We start from the raw sequence: 23519 nt of genomic DNA on the forward strand, positions 1-23519 counted from the left end.
CAAACAATTGAGCCATCCAGCCAGGGCACAGGTAAAACTATTTTTAATTTTTTGTATGGTAGTTATTTGCTTTGCTTCTTTTTTCATATTTAGCTAATTTTTTAAAGATTTTTTAGCTATTCTTAGCTGGGTCAATGAGAAACAAGGGAAAATATTTTTTATTAACCTTGAAAAGAGAGAGAAACCCAAAAGGTAGGTAAATTTCAGGGGCAAAGGAGTTGGTTGGTGGACTGCCATCCCCATCTATAACAAATACCTCCTTTCTGAGATAACTTCGGAGGAGCTGAATTTTGCTGTATGGGGACTGAGGGGGGAGTGATTTTCCCAACAAGATTCTTTACCGTCTTCTTCCTTCCCCACCCACTCACCAACATATACTCTATCTTCTTGTTGCAGACCCTTGTTCTCAAATAGCTGGCAACTAATGACTAAGATATTAGTTCCAAGAAAATTTAAGGGATTTTTCACCCAAAAGGATATTTGCATTTTAAATGATAACCCTTAAAGACTAAAAGCTGTTCTGTGATTAAAGGAATTAATAGTTAATGATGGAATTTCAGGTAGAAGGAAATCTACTGGGGACTGGGATCCTGCCAAACTGTACCACTGTGCCTATAGATTTTTATGCCAATATACATCTCTCTTAATTGAGCCCAGTTTGTTTTTTTAATGTACTGTTCAGAATGAATATTTCAGATGATTATTTTGGAGAAATTTTATCTATATATCACAAGGTAAATCTATCAACTTAGACTCTGAAAAAAAAAAAGATAAACTATATATTTATGGTAAAAATCTATAAAAATATATTTGTCGATGAGTTGAAGCTGAGATGAAATGGCCATAAGCTACGAATGTGGGTTGGTGTGCTGTCCTTGTTTGTAATACTAGATGTGACTTATGATATGCGTAAATTACTCATTCTTAAATCAGCATAGCAATTCTTTGTGAATTATATGTTCCTAGAAATTTTGAAATGGATACATATTTACTTATTTCTCTTTTATTTTAGAAAAGACTTAGAGGATTAAAATGAGCATATTTTAAAAGTGTCCTTTAGAACATGTATATATGTGTTTAACAGTAGGTGAGACCTTTATTTTCTAACTTCGTTAACATTTGCCTCTTAGGTATTCAGAGGATGACTTTCTTGAGACTGTGATGCATATACAGAACTGTTCATGGAAACGACGAGCAGAAGAATATAAGAATTTTAGGTAAAGTTTTCTTCATAACTAATATGAGATGAAAAAATGGACATTTGCTGTGTAGGGAAGACAAGCACCATGCTGTTAAAAAGAAAAGTAGGAGGAGCCGAGTGATGTTCAGGATGATTTCATTCTGAGACCCTCTCCTGAGGCACCTGGTGCTCCATCCTCACCATTTATACAGACATTTGTAATTTTGTTACTGGAATTAATTATAAAATTCCCAATTTTAAAAAGGAAGTTTTTGTTATGCTTTTTATTATGTTTTATAGCATATTGCTTATTTTCTGTACCATTTATATTTGGTGTTTGTTTATTTTGTAAATAAAATGTACTAAGCATTAGGAATGTTTGGGAAACCTAGAAAGGGGGAAAAATCCATAATCTCATCACTTTAGAACAAAAACTTCTTTTCTGTACATTCTCTTACAGTTTTTCTTATTTCCTTTCTAATACCAGCAACATTCAGGAGTGTGAGTTGCTCTAGGTAATAACCTGAGGAAGAGTCATCAACCTGACAAGACCAGGTTGTCATTTGACAATTATAGAGCTATCCTGTGCTTGGATAACTTGGAGGCCACCCAGACAGAGATAAATTATGTTAAAATAGTATGCTGTGGAGTGTGCATGTATAATTATCTGGCACCCGTTCCCCCTAATACCTGCAGCTAGGCCATGGCCTCTGTACTTGCTGGGTCTGTATTGCTCTACTCTGCTTTGCCCACATTCTGATTTTTTGCTGTGCATCAACACAGGTTTTGTCTTGTGTGAAGTTTTTTTTTTATTATATTACAAGCCAGAAATATATTTTTATTTTTACTGGTTCATATTTTCAAAGTTTAAGCATCATATCTTTTAGAAATCTTATTAAGGACATTTTGCTTTCCCTTAAGATTCTCTAAGAAGTTTCTGCTGCTTGGCTTTCTTTACTGTGGGAAGGTAGCTCTTCTCGTTCGCATGGTGCTGGGGCTCCGCCTGTCCCACCTTCAGTCAGTGTACACTGGAGCTGTTGGGCCAGCTGCCTTTGATTCTGCTGCTATTTTGAGAGGGGTTCTGGTCAGCTCCCATTAAGTGAAAAAGTAACTTTCTGATTGGGTCAAAGCTAAAAATAAATATCTTCCTTCCACTGAGTAGACATGTGGATATTGTGACTTCCTGTAGCATCTTTCCTGTCACTTCTGGATGAGGGACCAGAAAGGGGATCCCTGTTTAACTGTTTCATTTCCAGGATGTTTTATGCTATAGTCTGTTGTACAGGGTGGGGCAAAAGTAGGTTTACAGTTGTGAGTATGCAAAACACAATGTTTACTCTTGTATTGTTATTTATTAATTGTATTATTTTCCATATAAACAACTGTAAACGTGATTTTGCTCCACCCTGTATTCTGAATGTGTCCCCTCAAAAGTCATAAATTGAAAACTTAATCCCCAATGTGACAGTATTTGGAGGTGGTGCCTTTGGGAGATGATTAGGTTATTAGAGTAGAATGGGATTAATGATTTTATAAAAGAGACCCCCCCTAACTGCTCTCTCAAGCCTTCCATTATGCGAGAACACAGCAAAAAGACGGACGTCTGTGAGCCAGAAACTGGGTTCTCCCCAGACAGCGAATCTGCCAGCTCCATGATCTTGGACTTCCTAGCCTCCAGAACTGTAAAAATAAATTTCTATTGTTGCCCTGGCCAGGTAGCTTAGTTGGTTAGCAGGTCATCCTAATATGCCAAGGTTGCGGGTTCAATCCTCAGTCAGGGCACATACAAAAAGCAACCAATAAATGCATAAATAAGTGAAACACAAACCAGTATCTCTCTCTCCCCACCCTTCCTCTCTCTCTCTCTCTCAAATCAATAAATTAATATTTAAATTTATTTTGTTTATAAGCCACCCAGTCATAGTGTTCTGTTATAGCAGGTCAAACAGAATAATATATAGTCTTACTCAAACTAGATTTGAGAGACCTTACTGACAAGGAGACCAGATAGAAAACTGCACAGGCAACTACAACCTAAAAGGTCACAGGGTCGAAGAGTGGCAAAGGAGTCCAATTCTGAGATACCTTCTACATGTGCAGAACAGGCAAAAAAGGAAGAGGAAGATATTAAGGAATTGAGTTATTGAGGATCAATCCAAGATAATTAGCTAGAAAAACTAAGTGAGTAGTGACACCAATAATCAAAGTCTGGCTCTAAAATTGATGCAGGCCGAGCCTCTGAGAACAATGCAAACAAAACAAAGTCTACTCAACACCTGCTGGAGGGCACTGGTGTGCTACAGTCGAGGCAGGGAGAATTTACAGAAGATCCGGAAGAAGGGGAAACCGAGGGAAGTGAGCCCACCATCTGGGGCTGCTTTTCCTCTGCAGGTTTTCACACATAATGTCTGGCTCAATTAAAAAAAGAATTCTCTTTACAGACTTTTTCTTTCTTTCTTTCCTTTTTTTTTTTTTTTTTAAATTTAAAATAAAAATCAGGAGTCTCTTCAAATCCCAAACTGCATGAGAATCACTGCTACAAATTATGATGGATAGAAGCTGGATAGATGATGAATGGCATGCAGACAGACTGGCCATTTTCCATTTAGTATCATCTCGGTATAAAAAGTGCCTCAGTAACCATGATGATCACCCAGTGGCCTGTCTCTCCCTCAGGGTCTATTCAAGTAAACATCTGGGACTATAATACTTATTGCTTATTGTTATTCAAGAGAACAGTCATGGTGATATTTATTTATTTATTTACTTGAATATTTATTTTATTGTAATGTTCTTTTTATGGGCATTTTAGGAAAATAAATTATATAAACCCTCAACAGAAGTCTGTGCAAGTAAATCATAATAAACCGCCCACTCTCCTAAATTTTTACTAATACAGCTGGCCAAATCTGGGAAGTTTCTGGCTTACTTATAAAATGTCCCATATTATTATAGATGTAAAGTAGCTAAATTATTTTTCATTTTATTTATGTTCAGCATTTTATACCAAACTGAAGAAAAGTGAAATGTGAGCCTTAAAAAGGGGATGCTATTCTTTTAGTAGAAATCACAAAAGTTACATTAAATTCTGAATAGAAGCAAGTGGTTATTTTCTAAATCCATCTGCAAATTGCTGAAACTCTCAGCAGCTGATATCTAGGGGCTATTTGAAGATTATGGGATTTCTGTGGTCACATGATGCAAAGATAAGAGCTCTTATGAATTATTTCCCTTAAATAAATATGCCACTTACTAGCAGAAGGGATGCATTTTATTTATCAACAAATCTTTGTTTCGGGTTTACCTTGTTTTGGCACAGGAGACCCCTTCAGCCTGGTACCGTGCAGGGTGCAATGTAAGACCCTAGAGAATATATATTAAATGAATGGATGCATGAAAGTAAATAAGAAAAATGCATGCTTTTCTTATTGATCTCAAAGAAATTGTAGTTTAGAGAGACAAAAAAACCCCAATTATGAATATGTATGATTTAGTGTCAAAATGAGTGAATTATACAAATACTGTAATATATTAATGCATGATCACCGTGGGATATGATTTCTTGGAATGTTTTTTGGAAAGGGGCAGGACTCATGCTGTAACTCTGAGGATGGGTAGAAAGGAAGGGAGAGAGCAATATGGGAGTGATGGGACCAGGAATAAACATGAATGTTTCAGGACAGCTTCACTAAAGCAGTGAACTTATACTAGAGTGTGCCTGGAATAAAGGGGATACTTGTAGGTCAGTAGGGGTGCTCCTCATGATACACAGGGCTCTGGTGATCAGAGTAAAGTCCACAGGCTTTCTGTAGACACCCAGAACCCAACAGAGATATTTCCAGCATGGAAATCACATGGTGAATTTATTATTTTAGAGACTGTGTCAGTCAGCAAAATGTTATTTTAATTGCAGTCTTGGAAATGAATAGACTGAAGGAGAGCAGAGCAGTCAGGGGCAGATTGTACAAAGGTGACTTTAGAATGATGAAGATCTAAAACACCAATCATAGTGGTAAAAATACCAAGGAAGGGACATTTGACTGTGAGCTCCTCGGGGTCACGTGTGTTTTACTTACCTTTGTATCTCCAGTGCCCGTCATATAGGTGGTACCGATAAATAGCTTAGCTGTAGTTACATGACTGAAGAATTGGCAGCACTTAGTTGGTTATTAATTCATATTTTTCTAATTGGAGGAAGAGAAAAAGAAAGAATTGAAGACAAATGGAACGGTTAGGTCAGGTTGATTGGGAAAATAGTGGTGCTACTGACAAGTAGACAGATTTCAAAGGGGGACGGCTTGTGAGAAGATGAGCTCGTCTGGACAGGCTGTGTTTGAGCTGCCGTTGGGATGACCTGATGCAGAAGACATTGTCTTTGTTTGGGGGAAATATAAATGTTAAGAGAAAATGGACTTTTCTGAAAAAGAAAGGGGAGTGCTGTTTAAAGTTACTTCATGTAAGAAATATGGCCCTTTAAAAGCCTATCTTCTCAGCAATCTCCCCCCTTCCCCCCCACTTAACAGTGTTTGCCCTCTTTTTATAGATGATTAAGCTTTTACTCATTCAGCACCTAACTGTGCATCTGAGAACTTGGAGCTGGAGCTTGTGTCCCTAACTTTTCACAGCCTTTCCCTGAAAACAGCTGAAGTCTGTGTCAGTGGTTCCATGTAGCCCTTGAAATTGTATGTGAAACAGTGTGTTTCTTGGAAAAAGATCCTTAACTTTCATCAGATTCTCCAGGAGCCTAGGACCCCTGACTGGACTGAAATATTTCTAAGAACTCTTCAGAACCCGAGGCCTTGTTTACTTTGGGATTTTATTGCTTGTTTCACCTTTCCAGTAAGCATGGTTATCATAAGCTTAGGGTGGCTCTCTCTGATTTACCCCTCCCGAAAATCTGGACATTCTAAGTTTCTTAAAGAATTGGTGTTTCTGTGAGATCTTAATTGAACCTATTTAAAGAAGGATTTAAGTAAGAGTCAAAGATGTCCTACTCTCCCTGGTTTTCCTTTGTCATTTAATTTATTGTACATGTACTTGTATAAAGTTAAGAATGTTGAGATGTCTGACTTCTGCTTTTAAAATCATAATTGATTCTATTTCAGCTTTTTTCCTTAAACACAAGCTGATACACATATAATAATTTGTGAAAAATACCTGGATTTCAGTTTAAGCAATTTTTAACAGGGTGGTTGTATATTTAACTTTATAAGAAACTGTCCAATTATTTTCCAAAGTAAGTATAACATTTTACACTCCAAGAAACAATGTATAAGAATTCCTCTTGTCCTACATCCTCGCTACCATTTGGAGTCGTCAAAACTTAGAATTTTAGCCTGACTGCTATCTCATGGTATTTTTAATTTATATATCCCTGATAACTAGTCACATTTAGCATCTTGACATGTGTTTATTGGCCATTCATATTTCTTTTTATTTTATATTTTACCTCTTGACCCCCTTCAGTTAAAGAAATTATTGCTCTTCACAGTCTCTTCCTCTCATTTTTCGAAACTGATGGATAATCATTTTCTTGAACTCAGATATTTGAGAATTACATAGAGATGCTTAACTTTAAATTAAATATGATATGTAACATCCTTCACTCTTCTCTCTCACTTCTATTTTACCTTGTGAAGCTCTGGAAACTTCTGGTAAGCAGGTTTTATCCAAGCAAAAGATCTTTGAGCTTCAATAATTAGTCTTAGATTCCCTAGGTAACTTGCACGGTAATTACTGCATTAGCTTTCGTAAATTGTTTTCTAACTTAAAAGAAATGTGTTCATTTGAGTAATCAATTACTGAAAACTAATAGGTACACAAGCAACAGGGCTTACTTTTCACCTTTTCCCAGAAGTCCTCATACCATTCGTTTCTTATTTTCTTCTGGACCCTCTAATACCACTTGATTTCTTTAGATGTCCCCATGTGTTCGCACATGTGAGTTTAAATCCAAAATCATTGAATATTATCTGTCACATATTTATTGAAAACTTAGTGGCAGAAGACAATGCTAGTAGGTAAATACAGGTATTTTAAGACTCATCCATGAGATGCCTTTCAAATTACTTGCAAGACAGGTATTTTGTGCCTGATTACTTTGTTACAGATAATTATCACATGGCAGCCATTTTATTAAATCTTGAATTATCCCCTCAGGTTTGATTAGATTATGATTTCTTGAAAGTTATTCCTTTGGCTTTTTTTGTGTTGGATATATAGGAAAAGATTCCAATGCCGTATTAGTAGATTCATGGATATTTCTAAAATAACAGCCAATGTGTTACTTTCGTTTTTATTTAAGCAGCTTGGAAAAAATACAGTATAAACAAAATATACTTACATACTGTATCACATATGTTAATTCTTGCTACGTGACATTGACATGATTAAAACAGTGACATTCAATGATTTAGCTGTGTGAGAGGATATAAATTCTGCAAGTAAGTAAATGAATAAGTTAATATTTTTTAAGAAATCATAGAACTGAACAACCAAACTTTGTTTAACCAATAATATTTTCAGCTATTTTCTGATATATTTCTCCAAAAGCAATAGTTATAGTTTGATTTGAGTTAGCATTTTTTTTTTTTTCATTCAGCTAACGCTTATTGAACACTGTAAGTCTCAGGCATTTTATGCTATAGCACAAATTTCTTGAGAGAAGTAAAAATCATCTGTATTAGGGGATTCTTTTGATTTTTACAAGACCATGTTTATTTTTCTGAGCAGAGTTCCTCTCCTCCTGAGACCCTTTAAATTTTTGCTGTTTATGAGTCATGCAGGGTGACTCTGATGGTGGCTCAAAGAAATACATATACATAATTTTTTAATTTAAGGAGATGTGTGCACTTTGTGATGGGTGTTTTGGGTCAGTTGTCAGATTGAAAAAGCTTCTTTTCCTCGTTTCCTCTGCATGCAGACCATTTTTCACTGTAATATCCTGTCGTATCATCTATTTGTCACGCCATACAGCATGCCCGTGCATTTAGAAAAGCAACAGAAACCACACCGTGTCACTGTGCCTGTGGCATTTAATAACAGAAACGGGCCCTTGTCCATTTAGAAACTGGTAACTCTCTTAGTCTTCGGAGCATAAACTTTGCCATAAATATGCATCAAACCCCTGTGGGATTCACTGATCTTCTAAATTCTATTTCAAAACTTATCTCCCACGTTGTACGCAGTATTAACTATATTGCTTTATGCTCCCATGTGAGATAAGCCTCCTTCTAGACTGCCCTGCCTTTCAAACCCTCTGATCCCGTGTTGCTGGCTGTGTCTTCATTGGTACCTTACCTGGTTTAAACACTGGTTCAAAGTCTCAGCGTACAGAGCTTTCTCCAGTGTGTCAGCGTGGCTCCTTTACTTCTGAGTTTACATCTCAATTGCCTTCCTGTCCTTTGCTTTGACAATCATGTTCTTTTATATTCTGTTTTACCTAGGTTTAGTTTATACATTTTACTCAAAGACGTGAGCTGATCTTTGGTAAATGTAAACATATCAGTCTGCACATGAGCCAACAAGGGAAAACACTCCATCATCTGAGCTGCTGACTGCACTTGGTGCCTATTCATGCTCTTCCGTAGCCTGAAACTTGTGCTGGTTCCATACTGAACGTGTATCACATACCCTCCTGGACTTTTCTGGGACTGCCAGGTTATGAAGCAGGACTTTGAGTGGGCTGAGCTATAGCCAGGATGAACCTTCAGCAAATTTGCAAAGTATGTGAACGTTCATTCATTTATTTTATATGTCACATGTATTTCAAGATGCAGGTGCCTGGGTTTTCCCCTCACCTTCCTATTTGGATTTTTTGTAAATTGTCCCAACTTCTTCACATCTCTTTTTCTTCTCAATGCAATGCCTCCAGGGACCAGGAACACCACACGATGTCAAGTTTCCATGTTTCCAATGTTTTCTCCCTCATCCTTCCTCAAAAACTCCAGTTTCTTTGTGCCAGTTCTCCACTGATACGTGATGTGCTAATTCATATTAAGGTGCGAATGATCAATGGCTTTGCTGAATGTTATGTCTTCCATTCTAACTGGATGCATTAAAGATACTCACCAAAGTTTGACTTCCAAATTCTGAACATACAGACCACCCCACTTCCTGAGTTTGTGAGAGAGCCAGGAAACTGAAGATAAAACTTCACTGTGTAATTAGTGTCATAAATTAGCCTGTGCCGGGGGTAACTATCAATGTCCTATCCTACATTTCACTATGATGCCAGCCCAATAGCCACACACACTAATAACAGATCCTCCCTGGGTTGCTGGAATTTCTCCCAGTGTTGTAGGTGGCTAGTTCAGTCTCTTGGATGACTGTATTTTAAATTAGGTATCTATTTAAAGCCCCTAATTCTTCTAATCTGTTGGGACTGAAACCATGTTTTCATGCCTTTGCAATCCCTAAAAAGCACTGAAATTCTTTGATCATTGTATTCTTAATAACAAACTATTCCTTTAGTTTGAAATATACATTCATTGTGAGCCAATTCTAAATTCTCAGTATTTTATTTTATTTATTTATTTATTTATTTATTTATTTAATTTATTTATTTTTTAAATATATCTTTATTGATTGCAGAGAGAGGAAAGGAGAGGGAGAGAGAGAGATAGAAACATCAATGATGAGAGAGTCATTGATCGAGCCCACAACCTGGGCATGTGCCCTGACCAGGAATCGAACCCCAGTCACCTGGATCCCAGGTCGACGCTGAACCGCTGAGCCATGCCCGGCTGGGCTCAGTATTTTATTTTGCCAGCTGATTTCACTTTTTGTTTCACTTCTTACATGACTCTTTCTCTTCCACTACATAGCCAAACCCTGGAAAGAGTTGTCTGTACTTATTCTGTCTCTCACCCACATCTTTAAACCTCAACATTTCACCTTCGGTGAGCAGTGACCCACATTGCTAAATCCGAAGGACATTTTCCATTTCCATTTTGCTCGACCTCTCACCCTTAGCAGTATTTTGAATTTACAGACCATTCCTCATTGCTTGAAAGAGTCTCACCCTTGGTTTTTGAGTCACTGCATCTGACCTTTCAGCTCCGGCCTCATACCCATATCAATCCATCCTCAAGTCCTGTCTGTGTTTTAGAAGTCTCTCTCTAGAACATGGGCATCTCTGCTGGCACATAGGTGGCATCCATGACTAACTACGGTTGCTGGAATTTGCTTCATCATTACCTCTCCTTTGGACTGTTGTGGTGACCTCCACCCTAGTCATCATATGCCATGTTGGTATCCATCCATTCTCTACACAACAGCCAGGTGGATTTTTAAAAAATGGAAATTGGACTACAGTCTGGGTTACAACTCACTTCCACTACTGCAACCTCCACCCCAACCAATTTGGAATCTTTTTATTATTATTATTGCATTCAAAACCAAAACTAAACTCCATCAAGGTCCTGTGTTGCCTGTTCACTACCTAATTTCTGAACACACCACACTCCATCTGGCTCTTTTTGCTCCATCTGTGTTGGTCTTGTACTTCATCAAATGTACTACACTTGCTTCATCCACAGAGCATTGACAATGCTGTCCCTTCTGCCTCCCCATCTCCCCTAGTTAATGTGCACTAATCTTTCAGTTTCCAAATTAGCCAGCCTTTATTCAAGAAAGCCTTCCTTGAACAACCTGGTCAAGTCACTGCTGCTGTCCTATAATGAGATTCTTCTTCATAACACTAATCACAGGATCAATTTCCATTCTCTGTGTGTGATTAATTTATAGACTTGGATAATCTGTGATCCATGTATTTTAAAGAGTGCAAAATAACGATGGGAAAATATTTTTATCATGAGGAACCCAGAATCTTTCTAGATGATTCTAAAGATAAATCAAGGCTCAATATAGGAACAAGGTGTTGGAAAACATAGGTTTCTGGGCTCAGGAGCATAAAGTCAGCTTCAAGGTGGCTCCATGCATCTTTTTATTGACCTTTCTTGTTTGTCTTCCACAGTCTTTTTTATTTTAAATTCAGTCTCCCCCGGGAGTGGCTGAGTTCCTGCTAGAACATCTTAAAGGCATCATTTTACCTTTGGCAGGAAGAATTTGGACAGATGGTTATTTGTAGCATTATCATTATAATTATTAGGCAAAGCCACTTTACCTGCCCAGTCTCTTTATTTGTAAAATGAAGATGATACTTCCTCCATGAGTTTTTAATGAATATTCAATATGTAAAATGTTCCATGCAGTGTCTGTTATATGTTAGCCTCAATAAACTATTGCTATTATTACGTTCAGTTTAATATCATTTTCCTAATTTACAATTAATATTTTACTAAAACTAGTTAAACTCCTGGTGTCTGGAATAAACATAGCAAATTCCTGAGTAGCAATAAAGCTGTAATTAGTTTGTTACTGGGTGATGAAGAGGAAACCTCAGTTCTTGTCTTCTTGAGGGAAAAATTTCAATCAAGAGACACTGTAGAAAAGAAAGCAAGAATTTATTGGCTGCAGCAAAAATATACTTGGGACAGTGAAATAAGGAAGGTGCATAGAAGAAGTAATAGGAGAACCTAGGCTGGGCTGCTTTGGCTCACTGAGAAGTCAGAGAGAGGAAGGGGCCTTGGAGATAAGTTTAGGGGGTTAGCCAGGGACAAGCTGCCACTGCCAGTTGCTCCCCTGGCTGCTGGTCTTGTAGGGTCTCTTCAGAGGGGAGAAGGAGATGGCGCTAGAGTGCTCCCAGGGGGAGGGGGGCACTCGCTGGGTCTTTTGTCCTAAGCATATTTATCTGTTTCTTGCAGGTGGGAAATGTTAGGGCTGTCTCAGTGGAGTGTCTCAATAGAATATTCATCAGCTTTCCAGGTGTGCTCTTTCAGAGTTGTGGTCTCCACTGGTTGGTGCCAAGGTAGGGGGTCATTAGTCAATGTAGCTGGTCCTGAGGCAGCCACAAGGTGCCACCTGTCTGGTTTTGCTGCTTGTCTGGGCCTAGAGCTGAAATGCAACTGAGGCCTGGATGTTATCTTTAGGGAGAAATGCTCAGGGGATCTAAATCGCATGACCAGCCATATGCTAGGGGAGGATAGGTTACCTTGGGGACAAAGTTCTTGTTTTCTCAGTTTTGTCCCTTGCTACGCATCTGGGGCTTTCTGCCCTGGTGAGTTTCTGTACCCTAATTTCTGACCTGGGATTCTGTACCTGGCCAATCTAACACAAACCATTTACTCTAAGTGTCCTTGGTTTAGGGAAGACAGAATTTACTAGGTGGCCACAAAACTGCTCTTTTACTATCTGTCTCAGTTTCCCTATTCCCCTAGTCTTGGAATTTTCCTAGCTGCTTCTATGCAATAACAAGTTCAGCTCCAATCCTTTTCCTGGGGAAGCATGTAAACATCTCTGAGCCCCAGTTTGGCCCATGTGGTTCATTTCATGGAGATTATCCCATGCGTTTAATAAGGACAGTACTTCCTATTGAGTTTGTTCTGTTTGAACTTTCTTTGATCTTTTCTGAATGGAAAAATAGGTCGCAGAGAACAGAAAATATTAAGCTTCAGCCTCCTAGGTTACAATCTTCCAGTATATTATTTGGAGTAGGAAAAGACTTACCTTTATCTGAACCATCTATGGCTGGTCAAACCGTGTTTGGCAGCACGTTCTGAGGTCCAAGGCGGAATGACCTGGAGTAGCCTGATTACAGACAGAGCGGAGTTCCACATCCCTTCCTTTCTGCAGATTATTTAGCCTCTTGCCCCTCGCCCCCATTGGTACTAAGGGCAGGCAGCTCAGGGTAGGATTGAATCATTCTTACCTGTTGGGCAAAACCTGAGGTCAGAGGTGAAAAGTCAGGATGTGTAGGGAAGCCAGAGGCCAAAGGCAGGAAAATGATTGCACAGTTCCTAGAGTCTAGGCAGAAACAGAAGGTGAGTTTGGGGTTGAAGCCATAAAACTTAAGAAGATGAATTCCACACTGAGCCTTGAGAGCTGTCCTGGAAAAGTGTGAGCTGTAACTGGCTCGGAGTGGCTTTCTAAGAGCACTTAGGGCCCATTTGTGCATGTGAACCAGGCTCATTAAATTAATGTGAGTAGAGCTGGCCTCCTATCTGTCTTCCCATCTGTGCGGGACAGAGACCCATCCTTAGCACAGAAGGAGCCCTTTGTATACATAAGTGTGCCTTTTACTGAAAAATACAAATAAGCTTTGGTTTGGTAAATTAAGGGATTGTGAAATAATGAGATCTTTTATAAAAGAAAGGGGTGTAAACACAAAATGCATTGGAAATATTGTTCTTAGGAAATGCTTCAGAGAGTGGCATATTGGTGCAATTACACATAAAATTGATTCAGCATTGCAATGATAAAATTCTGTTTTCGTAGGGTTCAGTGTTAATTCAGAATCTTAAATATGTTGCCAGACAACTTCTGGAGAAAAATAGTTTCTTACTCCTCTCTTTTCCTTCCTTATAAAATATCTAACTAAATAGAACTATAAACGCCGTCAGCAAAGGTTTGGTATAAATGACTTCTTTACATTCTCTTCACACATTGAACAATAGTGGCAGTGACCTGGATTTTTTTTTAATCTGCAAAGTAAAATATATTCAGAAATCTTAGCATTCATCTTAACAGTTGATTTTGTATTTTTAGAACTTGTGTTTTCCACATTTATGTAATGCACAATTGACTTAACAATTTAAAAAAGGCAGGGCCCAATCATGCGCCTAGAACACCAGGAGGGACCTTGAGAGGTCAAGCTGATCATAGCTTTGTGCTCATTCAGAATAGCATCTGAAGCAGCCAGGTGCTTGAATAGCTTTCCTATTTTCAGAGACTTCACAACCCTGCTTATGCACAATCTAACTTCTAGATTAGTTCTACTGCTGCAATGCGATCCCCTTTTCCCTTTATGAATCTTAGTATAAATGAAAACGATAATAGGTCACCACTTCTTTAGGAAGAGGCCACATCCCTCCTTGTGTCAGAGAAGGCACTGCCCTGTCCCAGTGGCCTGAATCAGAAACCTGTGTATTACCCTTGGCATCTTCTCCTTCAGTGCCCAATGCCAGTCAGTCACCAAACGTTAGCAGTTTCACATCCTAAACATCTTTTAAATTTATCTACTTTTCTCTATCCCCCGCTATTCTAGTCTAAGCTACTGTAATGGTTAATTTTATGTCCACTTGACTGGGCTGGAGTACTCAGTTATTTAATCAAATGCTAATCTAGGTATTGTTGTGAAGGTACAGTGTAGATGTGATTGTTGACCTAGAGTAAAAGAGATTAACCTTGATTATGTGGGTGAACCTCATCCAATCAGCTGATAGATATGTTTAAGAGCCAAAACTCAGGTTTCCCAGAAGAGAAGAAATTCTACTTCAAGGCTGCAGCATCAACTTCTGCCTGAGTTGCCAGCCTGCCTGCCCTACAGATTTTATTTTATTTTTTATTTTTTAAAAAAAATATGTCTTTATTGATTTCAGAGAGAGGAAGGGAGAGGGAGATAGAGAGATAGAAACATCAATGATGAGAGAGTCATTGATCGACTGCCTCCTGCACACCCCCCTATGGGGCATGTGCCCTGACTGGGAATTGAACCTCGGTCTCCTGGATCATAGGTCAATGCTCAACCACTGAACCACGCTGGCCACGCTACCTACAGATTTTAGACTTGCCAGTCCCCATAGTTGTGTGAGCTAATTCCTTAAAATAAGTATCTTTAGATTAGATGATAGATAGAGATAGGTAGGTAAATTATTGGTTCTTTTTCTTTGGAGAGCCATACTTGGTATAGCTGCTCTAATTATCTATTAACTCTTACCTAAATATCTCTTAACTGGTGTTCTGGTTATCTATTGCTGCCTAATAAACTGCCCCAAAACTTGATGCTTAAAACAATGATTTAATATTCTTTCACAGTTTTGTGGACTGACTGGGCTTAGCTGGGGACCACTTAATTGGGGACTTCCATACAGTTGCAGTCCAGAGGTAACTGGAGCTGGAGTCATCAAAAACCTTGCTTGGGCTGGACATCCAAGATCACTCACTCACACAGCTGGCAGTTGACATTGACTTTTGTAAGGCTACCATCTAGAGCACCTTCAAAGAAGCCTCTGCATGTGACTTGAACTGCACACAATAAGTGGCTGAATTCTCTGAGGCAGTGTCCAAAGAGTGAGTATTTCAAGAGACCCAGGCAGAAGCCACAAGACTTTTTATGACCTAGCTTTGGAAGCCCAAGAACACCACTTCTGTGTGGCTCTCTTAGTGAAAGTAGTCACAAAATTCAACCCAGATTCAAGGGGAAGAGTTTAAATTGCACTTCTTGACGTGAGGAGTAACATTTGCTTTCTGTTTTTGAAAAAACTTTTTATTTGTCAATTACAGTTGACATACAATATTATATAAATTTCAGGTGTAGAGCATGGTGATTAGACATTTATATAACTCACAAAATGATCACTCTGACAAGTCTAGTACCCATCTCACACCGTACATGGTTATTACAATATCATTGACTATATTCCCTATGCTGTACTTTACATCCCATGACTATCTTGTAACTAATAATTTGTACTTCTAACCCCTTCCACTTTTTCACCCATCCTGCCAACCCTGCTGCTGTCTGTCATCCATCAATTTATTTGTTTTTATGTTGATGAGGAGTAACATGTGTGTCTAGGGAAAGAAGGAATTGATGGTGGCCATCTTCGGAGACTTGTCTACAGCACTGGGTCACTGCCCTATTCTCCTATTGAGCATACCACCTTTATTCAGACCCTCCCTAATTTGTGCTCCTCAGTGAAGCCAGGGTGCACATCCTAAAATTTGTATCTCATTGTGTCACCACCATAACTAAGACTTTCAATGACTTGCCCTTTCCCTAGAGGAAAGTATAATTATTTACCTTGTCTCGCTTATAAGACTTCTCATGACATAGTTCTGTAGTGTCCCCCACCTAGTACTCTACCTCCTGATACAGACAGAATTTCTTTGACCATTCCTTTCTCTCCCTCCCCCTCTCCTTCCCCCCTCCCCCCATTGCGGCTTTTACATACCCTGTTCAGACACTCTTCACCCCTCCACCTCTTTCTGTTGCCTTGCCTGGCTAACTTCTACTCATCTGTTGGCTTTTGGTTTAAGCTTTGCTTCTTCTGGGGAGCTGAGCCCTGACACCCCAAGTCTGGATTGGATACCTTCTCGTATACTCCTGCCCTCAGTGCTGGCCCAGGTCCTTGGGTTTGCATGAATGTGGAATCAGACTCAGTTAAACTTGCTTTCACTTTGCTTTATTACTGAACCAGCAGAACATAAATGCGAAATAAAGGATTCAAACGAGTGGATTGTTCAACTCAGAGAACCACCTAAAATTCTGTAGTTTATGCAGCCCTTGGGGAGTGATTAAGGAGCCCAGACTCCAAAGTGTGGACTCCCTTCTTTATACTGGTAGGCATGTCAGTCTCAAAGGTTTATTCTATTATCATAAAAGGAGGTTCCCATTGGGCTACAGTGTCATCCTTGCAGGGGGTTTTTCTTATGCATCAGTGGTATACAGCAAGCCTGGCATGGCCTAGCCCAGCTCCTCACTTTCTGGTCCCCCTTTGCAGTGTAGGACTGATGTCATTGCTATTTCTCTCCTACTAGATGACAAGCTCTTCATGAGCATTCACTCTCTTTTTTGTTGTTGTTATATCCCTACTACTGAGAAAGGTAGTAAGAACTTGATTTGCTGAATAAATGTTCACATGAATGGATGAATGAAATCTTCAGTTTACCCTGAACACTGTTCTATGCCACTAAACTTGAATTCTGGCTCTATCCTCTGGGTGCTTGCTGTGTATATCTGTCCTTCTTAGTGTCAGACTCTTTTCTTAGGAGCTGTCTTGGTTGGACACTGTTTCACTCTATAATGCAGATAGTTGTGAAAATTCAGCACAGTTTGAAAATATTTCATCACAATTTGCAAAATGTCTCAGATGTAGACATTTTCCCATGACGGTCAGGGAGTTTATCTGCATGTTTTGTGACAGTGGCTGTGTCGGTAGCTTTATTCCCTCTGTGTGTCTGTTATATGGGTTCCTTATGTATAATAGAGGCTAGGCAGTGGTTAAGAACACACAGACATTAAGACTTGGGTTCAAATCTCAGTCATGTCAGTTACTAGCTGTGTGACCTCAGGCAAATAATTTAGTCTTTCTGTTGCTCAGCTTCCACATCTGCAAAATGAGAATAAAAAAATAATGATAATAATAGCATTTTCCTCATAGGGCTGAGATGACGATTAATAAGTTACTATGTAAAGTGCTTAGAAGAGTGTCTGGGGCATAGGAAGAGCCACGCATGTATCTGCTATTCTTATGTATGCAGTATTATACTTGAACTTCAAACTCATGCTTTGCTGTTCATGTTCCTATCTGGTCCTCTGTTTCATGGCTCTCTTTCTGTCCCCTTTCTGTTAGATGTTCTGTCTCTAAACCTGTGTTTCTGGGTCTCTACATCCTGGTAGCTTGTGTGTGACTACCTTTTACCTTCTGTCTTCATCTCCTCTGCTTTTTTTCAGGGTTTTCTTCCTCTGGGCCTCACTTTTGTGTATCTGTCTCTTTTCTTTTTTTTCTTTGTCTCGTGGCATGTCCATCTGTTCCTTTTTTTCTTTCTTGTTTTCTCTACAGTTACTTTGCTCTTTCTCTTTCACCTTTCCACTTCTCATCTGCCGTTACCCGTAATATGAAAACTAACAATTCAAAAAGTTTCTGAATTCATTAAATAGTTTCTGTTCTTTTCAAAATTTTAGAACCTTATGAATACAATATATCCTATTTTCTTTGCTTATACAGCCTTGTGTTGATTTCTTCCCTTGCAGATCAGTGACCCTTTATACAAAAAAGATTGCCCTATATTGTTGACCTTGCCTTCTCAAACACAGTGAACAAACCTTTAACCACCTTTATTGCTTTACTCAGAAGCCTTTTTCCATTTTCTACTTCTCTAAATTGTGCTTCCCGGGGGCAAGACGAGATCAGGGACAGGGTCTCTTACTCTTTGACATAGTCCCAGGGTCAGCACAGTGCCTGGATCACAGAATGCTTTGAGTGAATATTGGTAAATTAATGAATTCCACTGAGGAATGATGAGAGTTGGGGGAGACTGAGAAGAGCATCATTGTTTCAGAGCCATTGTCTTATCTCCTGGCAGCTTTTCTTTATCCCTTATCCTTGTTCTTTCACCTCCTACTAGATAGATCTCAAATCTCCCCCAATCCCATTCCACCCCTGCCCTTTCCACTCACAAGCCACTCGTTTAGTATAGGCCCTTTTTAGGTGAACTGTACAATAACAGATGCTTGCTCACCTCCAGTCGTCGTCTACTCTCTGGTCTCTGGCTACCGTCCATCCTCCATTATCCAAGTGATCATTCCCAAACAGGTTTACTCCTTCATGAAAAAATGTTTATCCTGTGCCTTCTGTGTGCTGGGCACCGTTCTAACACTTTTCATGAAATCTTCCCCTGACCCCCAGGTGAGTTGAAGTGTCCCTCCCCTGTGCTCTTACCATAACCTCTTCACCTTAAAATATTACATTGAAATATCAGTTACATTTTGTGTCTGTCTTTTCTAATGTTGGTAAGCTCCTGGAGGGCAGGACCCATCCACATGTTATTCAAATTTGTATTTAATCATCTGTAGGTTGTAATCCTCCTGATCTTGAACCATGACCATTCCTCAATGGGTGGTCAGTAAATATGTGCTGAACTGTTCTAGGCATTGGCCCTAGTGTTGTATCTTAAAGTTACATGTTAAATCTAATTCCTCCTAAGTAGGTATAGTATTTGAAGATAGCTGTTGAGTCTCTCTGAATCTGTTATTTGCTGGTCTGGGCATTATCAGTCTTCATCTGTCATGGATTTCAATTCCTCTATCAATGCAGATGTTCTCTCCTGACAGGCCCCAGTTTCTTTTTTTTTTTTTTTAAATATATCTTTATTGATTTCAGAGAGAGGAAAGGAGAAGGGGAGAGAGAGATAGAAACATCAATGATGAGAGAGTCATTGGTCAAGCCCACAACCGGGACATGCGCCCTGCCTAACCGGGAATCGAACTCCGATCGCCTGGATCCTAGGTCGATGCTCAACTGCTGAGCCATGCCCAGCCTGGCTAGGCCCCGGTTTCTTAATATACTTTTGAAAGCAAAGTTTCAACAGCAGACCGAAGCTCATTGAGTGTAGTTTGAGTAACATAAAGTAGAATGTCTCCCCACTTCTTCTAGCCACTATTCTTCTAATTGTATTGTTTCAGATAACATTTGAATTTTAGTAAGCCAGTATACACTGCTGAGTTATATCAAGTCATTTTAAAACCTACAGATCTTATTACTCCTTAAATGGCCTCTGACCAGGAATGACTTATTCTCAATGTCCGAAACCAAGTGATTCTTGGTCTCTCTTCCCCATGCCCCCACTCTGCAGAGCTGCACACACTAGCCCACATGCAGGCACACACACTCACCCAGAGTCTAGCAGTCACTGGGGCATGGTGGCTGTGCATGGAGGCCGCCTGGAGGTCTTCTACATGGTGTGATACCAACACCTACAGAATATAAAAGGCACTCTGAGACCACAGCACTCTTACTTTAATTTTTAAATGTGCTTTCAATTATGAACTTGAGGATTCTAAAAAAATCTGTTGGGCAGTAAGATATGGTAGTTCAAACAATAACATTTTACTCATTTAATCTTCCCCTAATTCCTTTGTAGGGAGCATTGCACACTATGGTGCTTTGTAGGGCATTGACTGAGAGTGGGCTTTAGGCTAAAGGGTTTGAATCCTAGGTTTGAATCTCAACTTTACCACTTACTATATTATACTTCGTAGGGGAGGAAAAATAATTTTGCCTCTACCCTTCTGAATTCTTAACAAGAGAGAAACAGAAGTTCACTGACACATAGATCTCATGTGTTCATGGGAGACAACCAGGGAAAGCGGAGGAACTCCCCGAGGTGGCTTAGAGCTCAGATGTAAATACCATCCTAATAGGGAAAGGAGAGAGGGGACTATAGGTATTTTATAGGAGTGTAAATGATTTATAGGAAAGATGAGGGTCCTTAGGAGAATAGATAGGTATAACAGTTTGTGACAAAGTTTGTCTCGGTGTGGTGTGGACTTCTCGTCTCCTCTCTCGTGATCAGAGCCCATCTTCCCTGGTTGATGTAACTGTTCAGCAGGGGATTTATGACAATTGAGCTCCTTTGGGAGAATCTGTCTCTAAGCAGATAGAGTGAGTTCAGAGAAAACTTCTTTCTGCATTTGCTGTTTTCTTAGTACCTAGGGCTCAAGATAATCAGTATACCAAAGTGGCATATTTGGGAGTGGGTGGCATATTCTGCTAACCTTAAAATTTGTCCTTATAAAGCTTTCTGTTTTCTTCCTTACTACCTCATAAACACCATGAAGGCAGAGACTATGCATTTTATTTACCAATGATTAGACAGTACATCTCAACAGTGTTTAACATCTACTCAGGTGCTAAATAAATATGAATGAATAAATGAATGAATGAATGATGTGATGTGTGACCTACTTACCTTTTATAAGCCTGAGTTGTCTTAACTGTAAAATGATCATCAACTGTACCTATTTTGTAGGGTTATTGTGAGGCTTAAATGAGATAATGTACGTAAAATGTTTAGCATATAGAGACAATACACTAAATAAATATTTGATATTGTTATTATCGGTCAACCAATGAATTATATAATATATGGTAAGGACAGAATAAAGGCAAAAAAGAGGGCATAACAGGAGAAAGGTAATTGGTGCATTGCTTGGCCTAAGCCCTGTGGTTTTGGTGAAGAAAAAGAAATGTGACTGTTTCGGAAATGATTAGGGTGGTAAATAAGTCCCTTGAATTTCTGAAGGTGCTTATATTTTAAAACTCCTTTTCCTAGGAACCTTATTATAATCTTACAGAAGGTCCCCCTGAAAGGTAGCTCTTTGATACTTAGAAAGTGCCTGTAACCTCTGCCTCACCCTAAGTGCCCCACAACTCATTAGAGAATCTTAGAGAGTTTGATAAAAAGAAGAGATGCCTGTGAGCTCAGGGCCTGGGCAGTTAGGTTGTTAATATTCAGTGTCCTATAGTGTGTTGCACCCTGTAAACCTTATGCAGTCATTAATATTTCATGGAAATCCAGGAAGCATCCCATTTAGAACTAAGGAAGAATTTTGACTAGAGACTTGACATGAATAGCGAAAACAAAACAAAAAATAAAAACAAAGGAAATAACACCTACAGGGTAAGAGAAAAAAGAATTTTCTCAATTTTATTTTAGTTTAGTTTATTATTTATTTATTTATTTATTTATTTATTTATCCTCATCAGAGGATATTTTTTCCATTGCTTTTTCAGAGAGAATGGGAGGGGGAGAGAGAGAGAGAGAAACTTCGATGTGAGAGAGTGACATCAATTGTTTGCCTTCCACTCACACCCCAACCACAGCCGGGGATGGAGCCTGCAACTGAGGTACATGCCCTTGGCTGGAATAGAACCCAGGACCTTTCGTTCTGTGGCCGACGCTCTAACCACTGAGGCAAACCAGCTAGGGTAGAATTTTCACAATTTTAACAAAATTCCCTTTTTCAAAAGTAGATTTATTACACCAACTGTGATGCAAAGATGATTTTGTATATTTGATTCTATCTTTATAAAATCACTGTTAAGCCTGATTCTTCCAGGACCTGCCTACTTCCTGAGAGTTAAGCACTTTTGAAAGTATGCGAACTGTTTTCAGTTTTGGAACTCAATGCAATGCAGAGGGTCCCTATTCTTTCTTGGTGGTAGAGGGGAGCATATAGTATTTGCTTTTTTAAAAAATTTATCTTTACTGTTGAAAGTATTACCGATGTCCTCTTTTTCCCCCCAATGCTCCTTTTCACCTGGCATCAGCCCCTGCCTTGTCCCCAGGCCTTCTCCACGCTATCGTCTGTGTCCATAGGTTATGCATATGTGCATATAAGTTCTTTGATTAATCTCGCCCCCCACCCCCTCTTCCTTCTGAAATTTGTCACACTGTTCCATGCCTTTTTGTCTCTGGATCTATTTTATTCATCGGTTTATTTTGTTCATTACATTCCATATATGAGTGAGATCATGTGATACTTGTCTTTCTCTGACTGGCTTATTTCACTTAGCATAATATTCTCCAGGTCCCTCCATGCTGTCTCAAAGGGTAAGAGATCCTTCTTTTTTATAGCTGCATAGGGTGTAAATGTGCCACCAATTTTTTTTATCCATTCATCTACTGATGGGCACTTGGGCTGTTTCCCAATCTTAGCTATTGTAAACTGTGCTGCTATGAACATAGGGATGCATAGATTCTTTCTAATTCATGTTTCAGGATCCTTAGGATATATTCCTAGAAGTAGGATTGCTGGGTCAAATGGCAGTTCCATTTTTAACTCTTTGAGAAATCTCCATACTGTTTTCCAAGTGGCTGCACCAGTCTGCATTCCCATCAGCAGTGTACTAGGGTTCCCTTTCCTCCACATCCTCTCCAGCACTCATCATTTGTTGATTTGTTGATGGCAGCCATTCTGACAGGTGTGGGGTGATATCTCATTGTTTTAATTTGCATCTCCGATGATTAGTGACTTTGAGCATTTTTTCATATATCTCTTGGCCATCTGTATGTTCACTTTGGAGAAGTGTCTATTTAGGTCCTTTGCCCATTTTTAAATTAGATTGTTTGTCTTCTTTTTGCTAAGTTGTATAAGTTCCTAATATATTTTGAAAATTAACCCCTTATCAGAGATTTATTATTATTTTTTTTGCAGGCTTTCAGTTGTGTCTGGGCAAGTTGTCAACAAGGTGCTACCAACATTACTTGGGAGACTACTGTGTTGTTATGGTGCCGTTATGGAAACCATCCTAAAGCAAAAAGCTCAAATGAGGGCATTAGGCCCCCACCCCCAACTACAACATACTCTAGTGTAAACTACAGAGAATGGAATGTCAAAAGACGTAGATTCCAGTCATTTAAAACCTGTATTCCTTGGTCATATCACTTCACCTCTCTCAACGCCAGTTTTCTCATTTCTAAAATGGGAATAATATTTTCTTCCTCCCTGGTTGTTGTGGGAATCATATGAGGTAACGGGTGTGAAAATGCTCTGGAGAGTGCACAGTGCTTTAGAAGTGTAAAGTTTGTGCATACTGACCCAGTTGGATATTTACTATCATGGAATGTGAAACCACACAGTATAGACAATTTAGGCGTTGCGGTCACAGCATGTCTTCTAGTGTTTCATTTTAGGTGCTATTACAAAGTACCATAGACTAGGTGGCTAATAAACAACAGGAATTTATTTCTCACAGTTCTGGAGGCTGGACGT

The 23519-nt window shown here is 39.1% G+C and overlaps 1 protein-coding gene across 1 annotated transcript in view; it reads left to right on the forward strand.

Annotated features, from left to right (window-relative positions):
• The window catches only part of ST8SIA6 (ST8 alpha-N-acetyl-neuraminide alpha-2,8-sialyltransferase 6), a gene marked incomplete at its 5' end in the record, with an annotated part of 110866 nt that overhangs the window by 71913 nt on the left and 15434 nt on the right, over positions 1-23519 (forward strand). Inside the window, one exon of the mRNA XM_081147696.1 lies at positions 1131-1217. Coding sequence (XP_081003822.1) covers positions 1131-1217 — 87 coding nt within the window. The remainder of the gene's footprint in view (positions 1-1130; positions 1218-23519) is intronic.

Source organism: Miniopterus schreibersii (genome assembly GCF_964146895.1).
Source record: "Miniopterus schreibersii genome assembly, chromosome: 1".
In the NCBI taxonomy this organism is placed as follows: domain Eukaryota; kingdom Metazoa; phylum Chordata; class Mammalia; order Chiroptera; family Miniopteridae; genus Miniopterus; species Miniopterus schreibersii.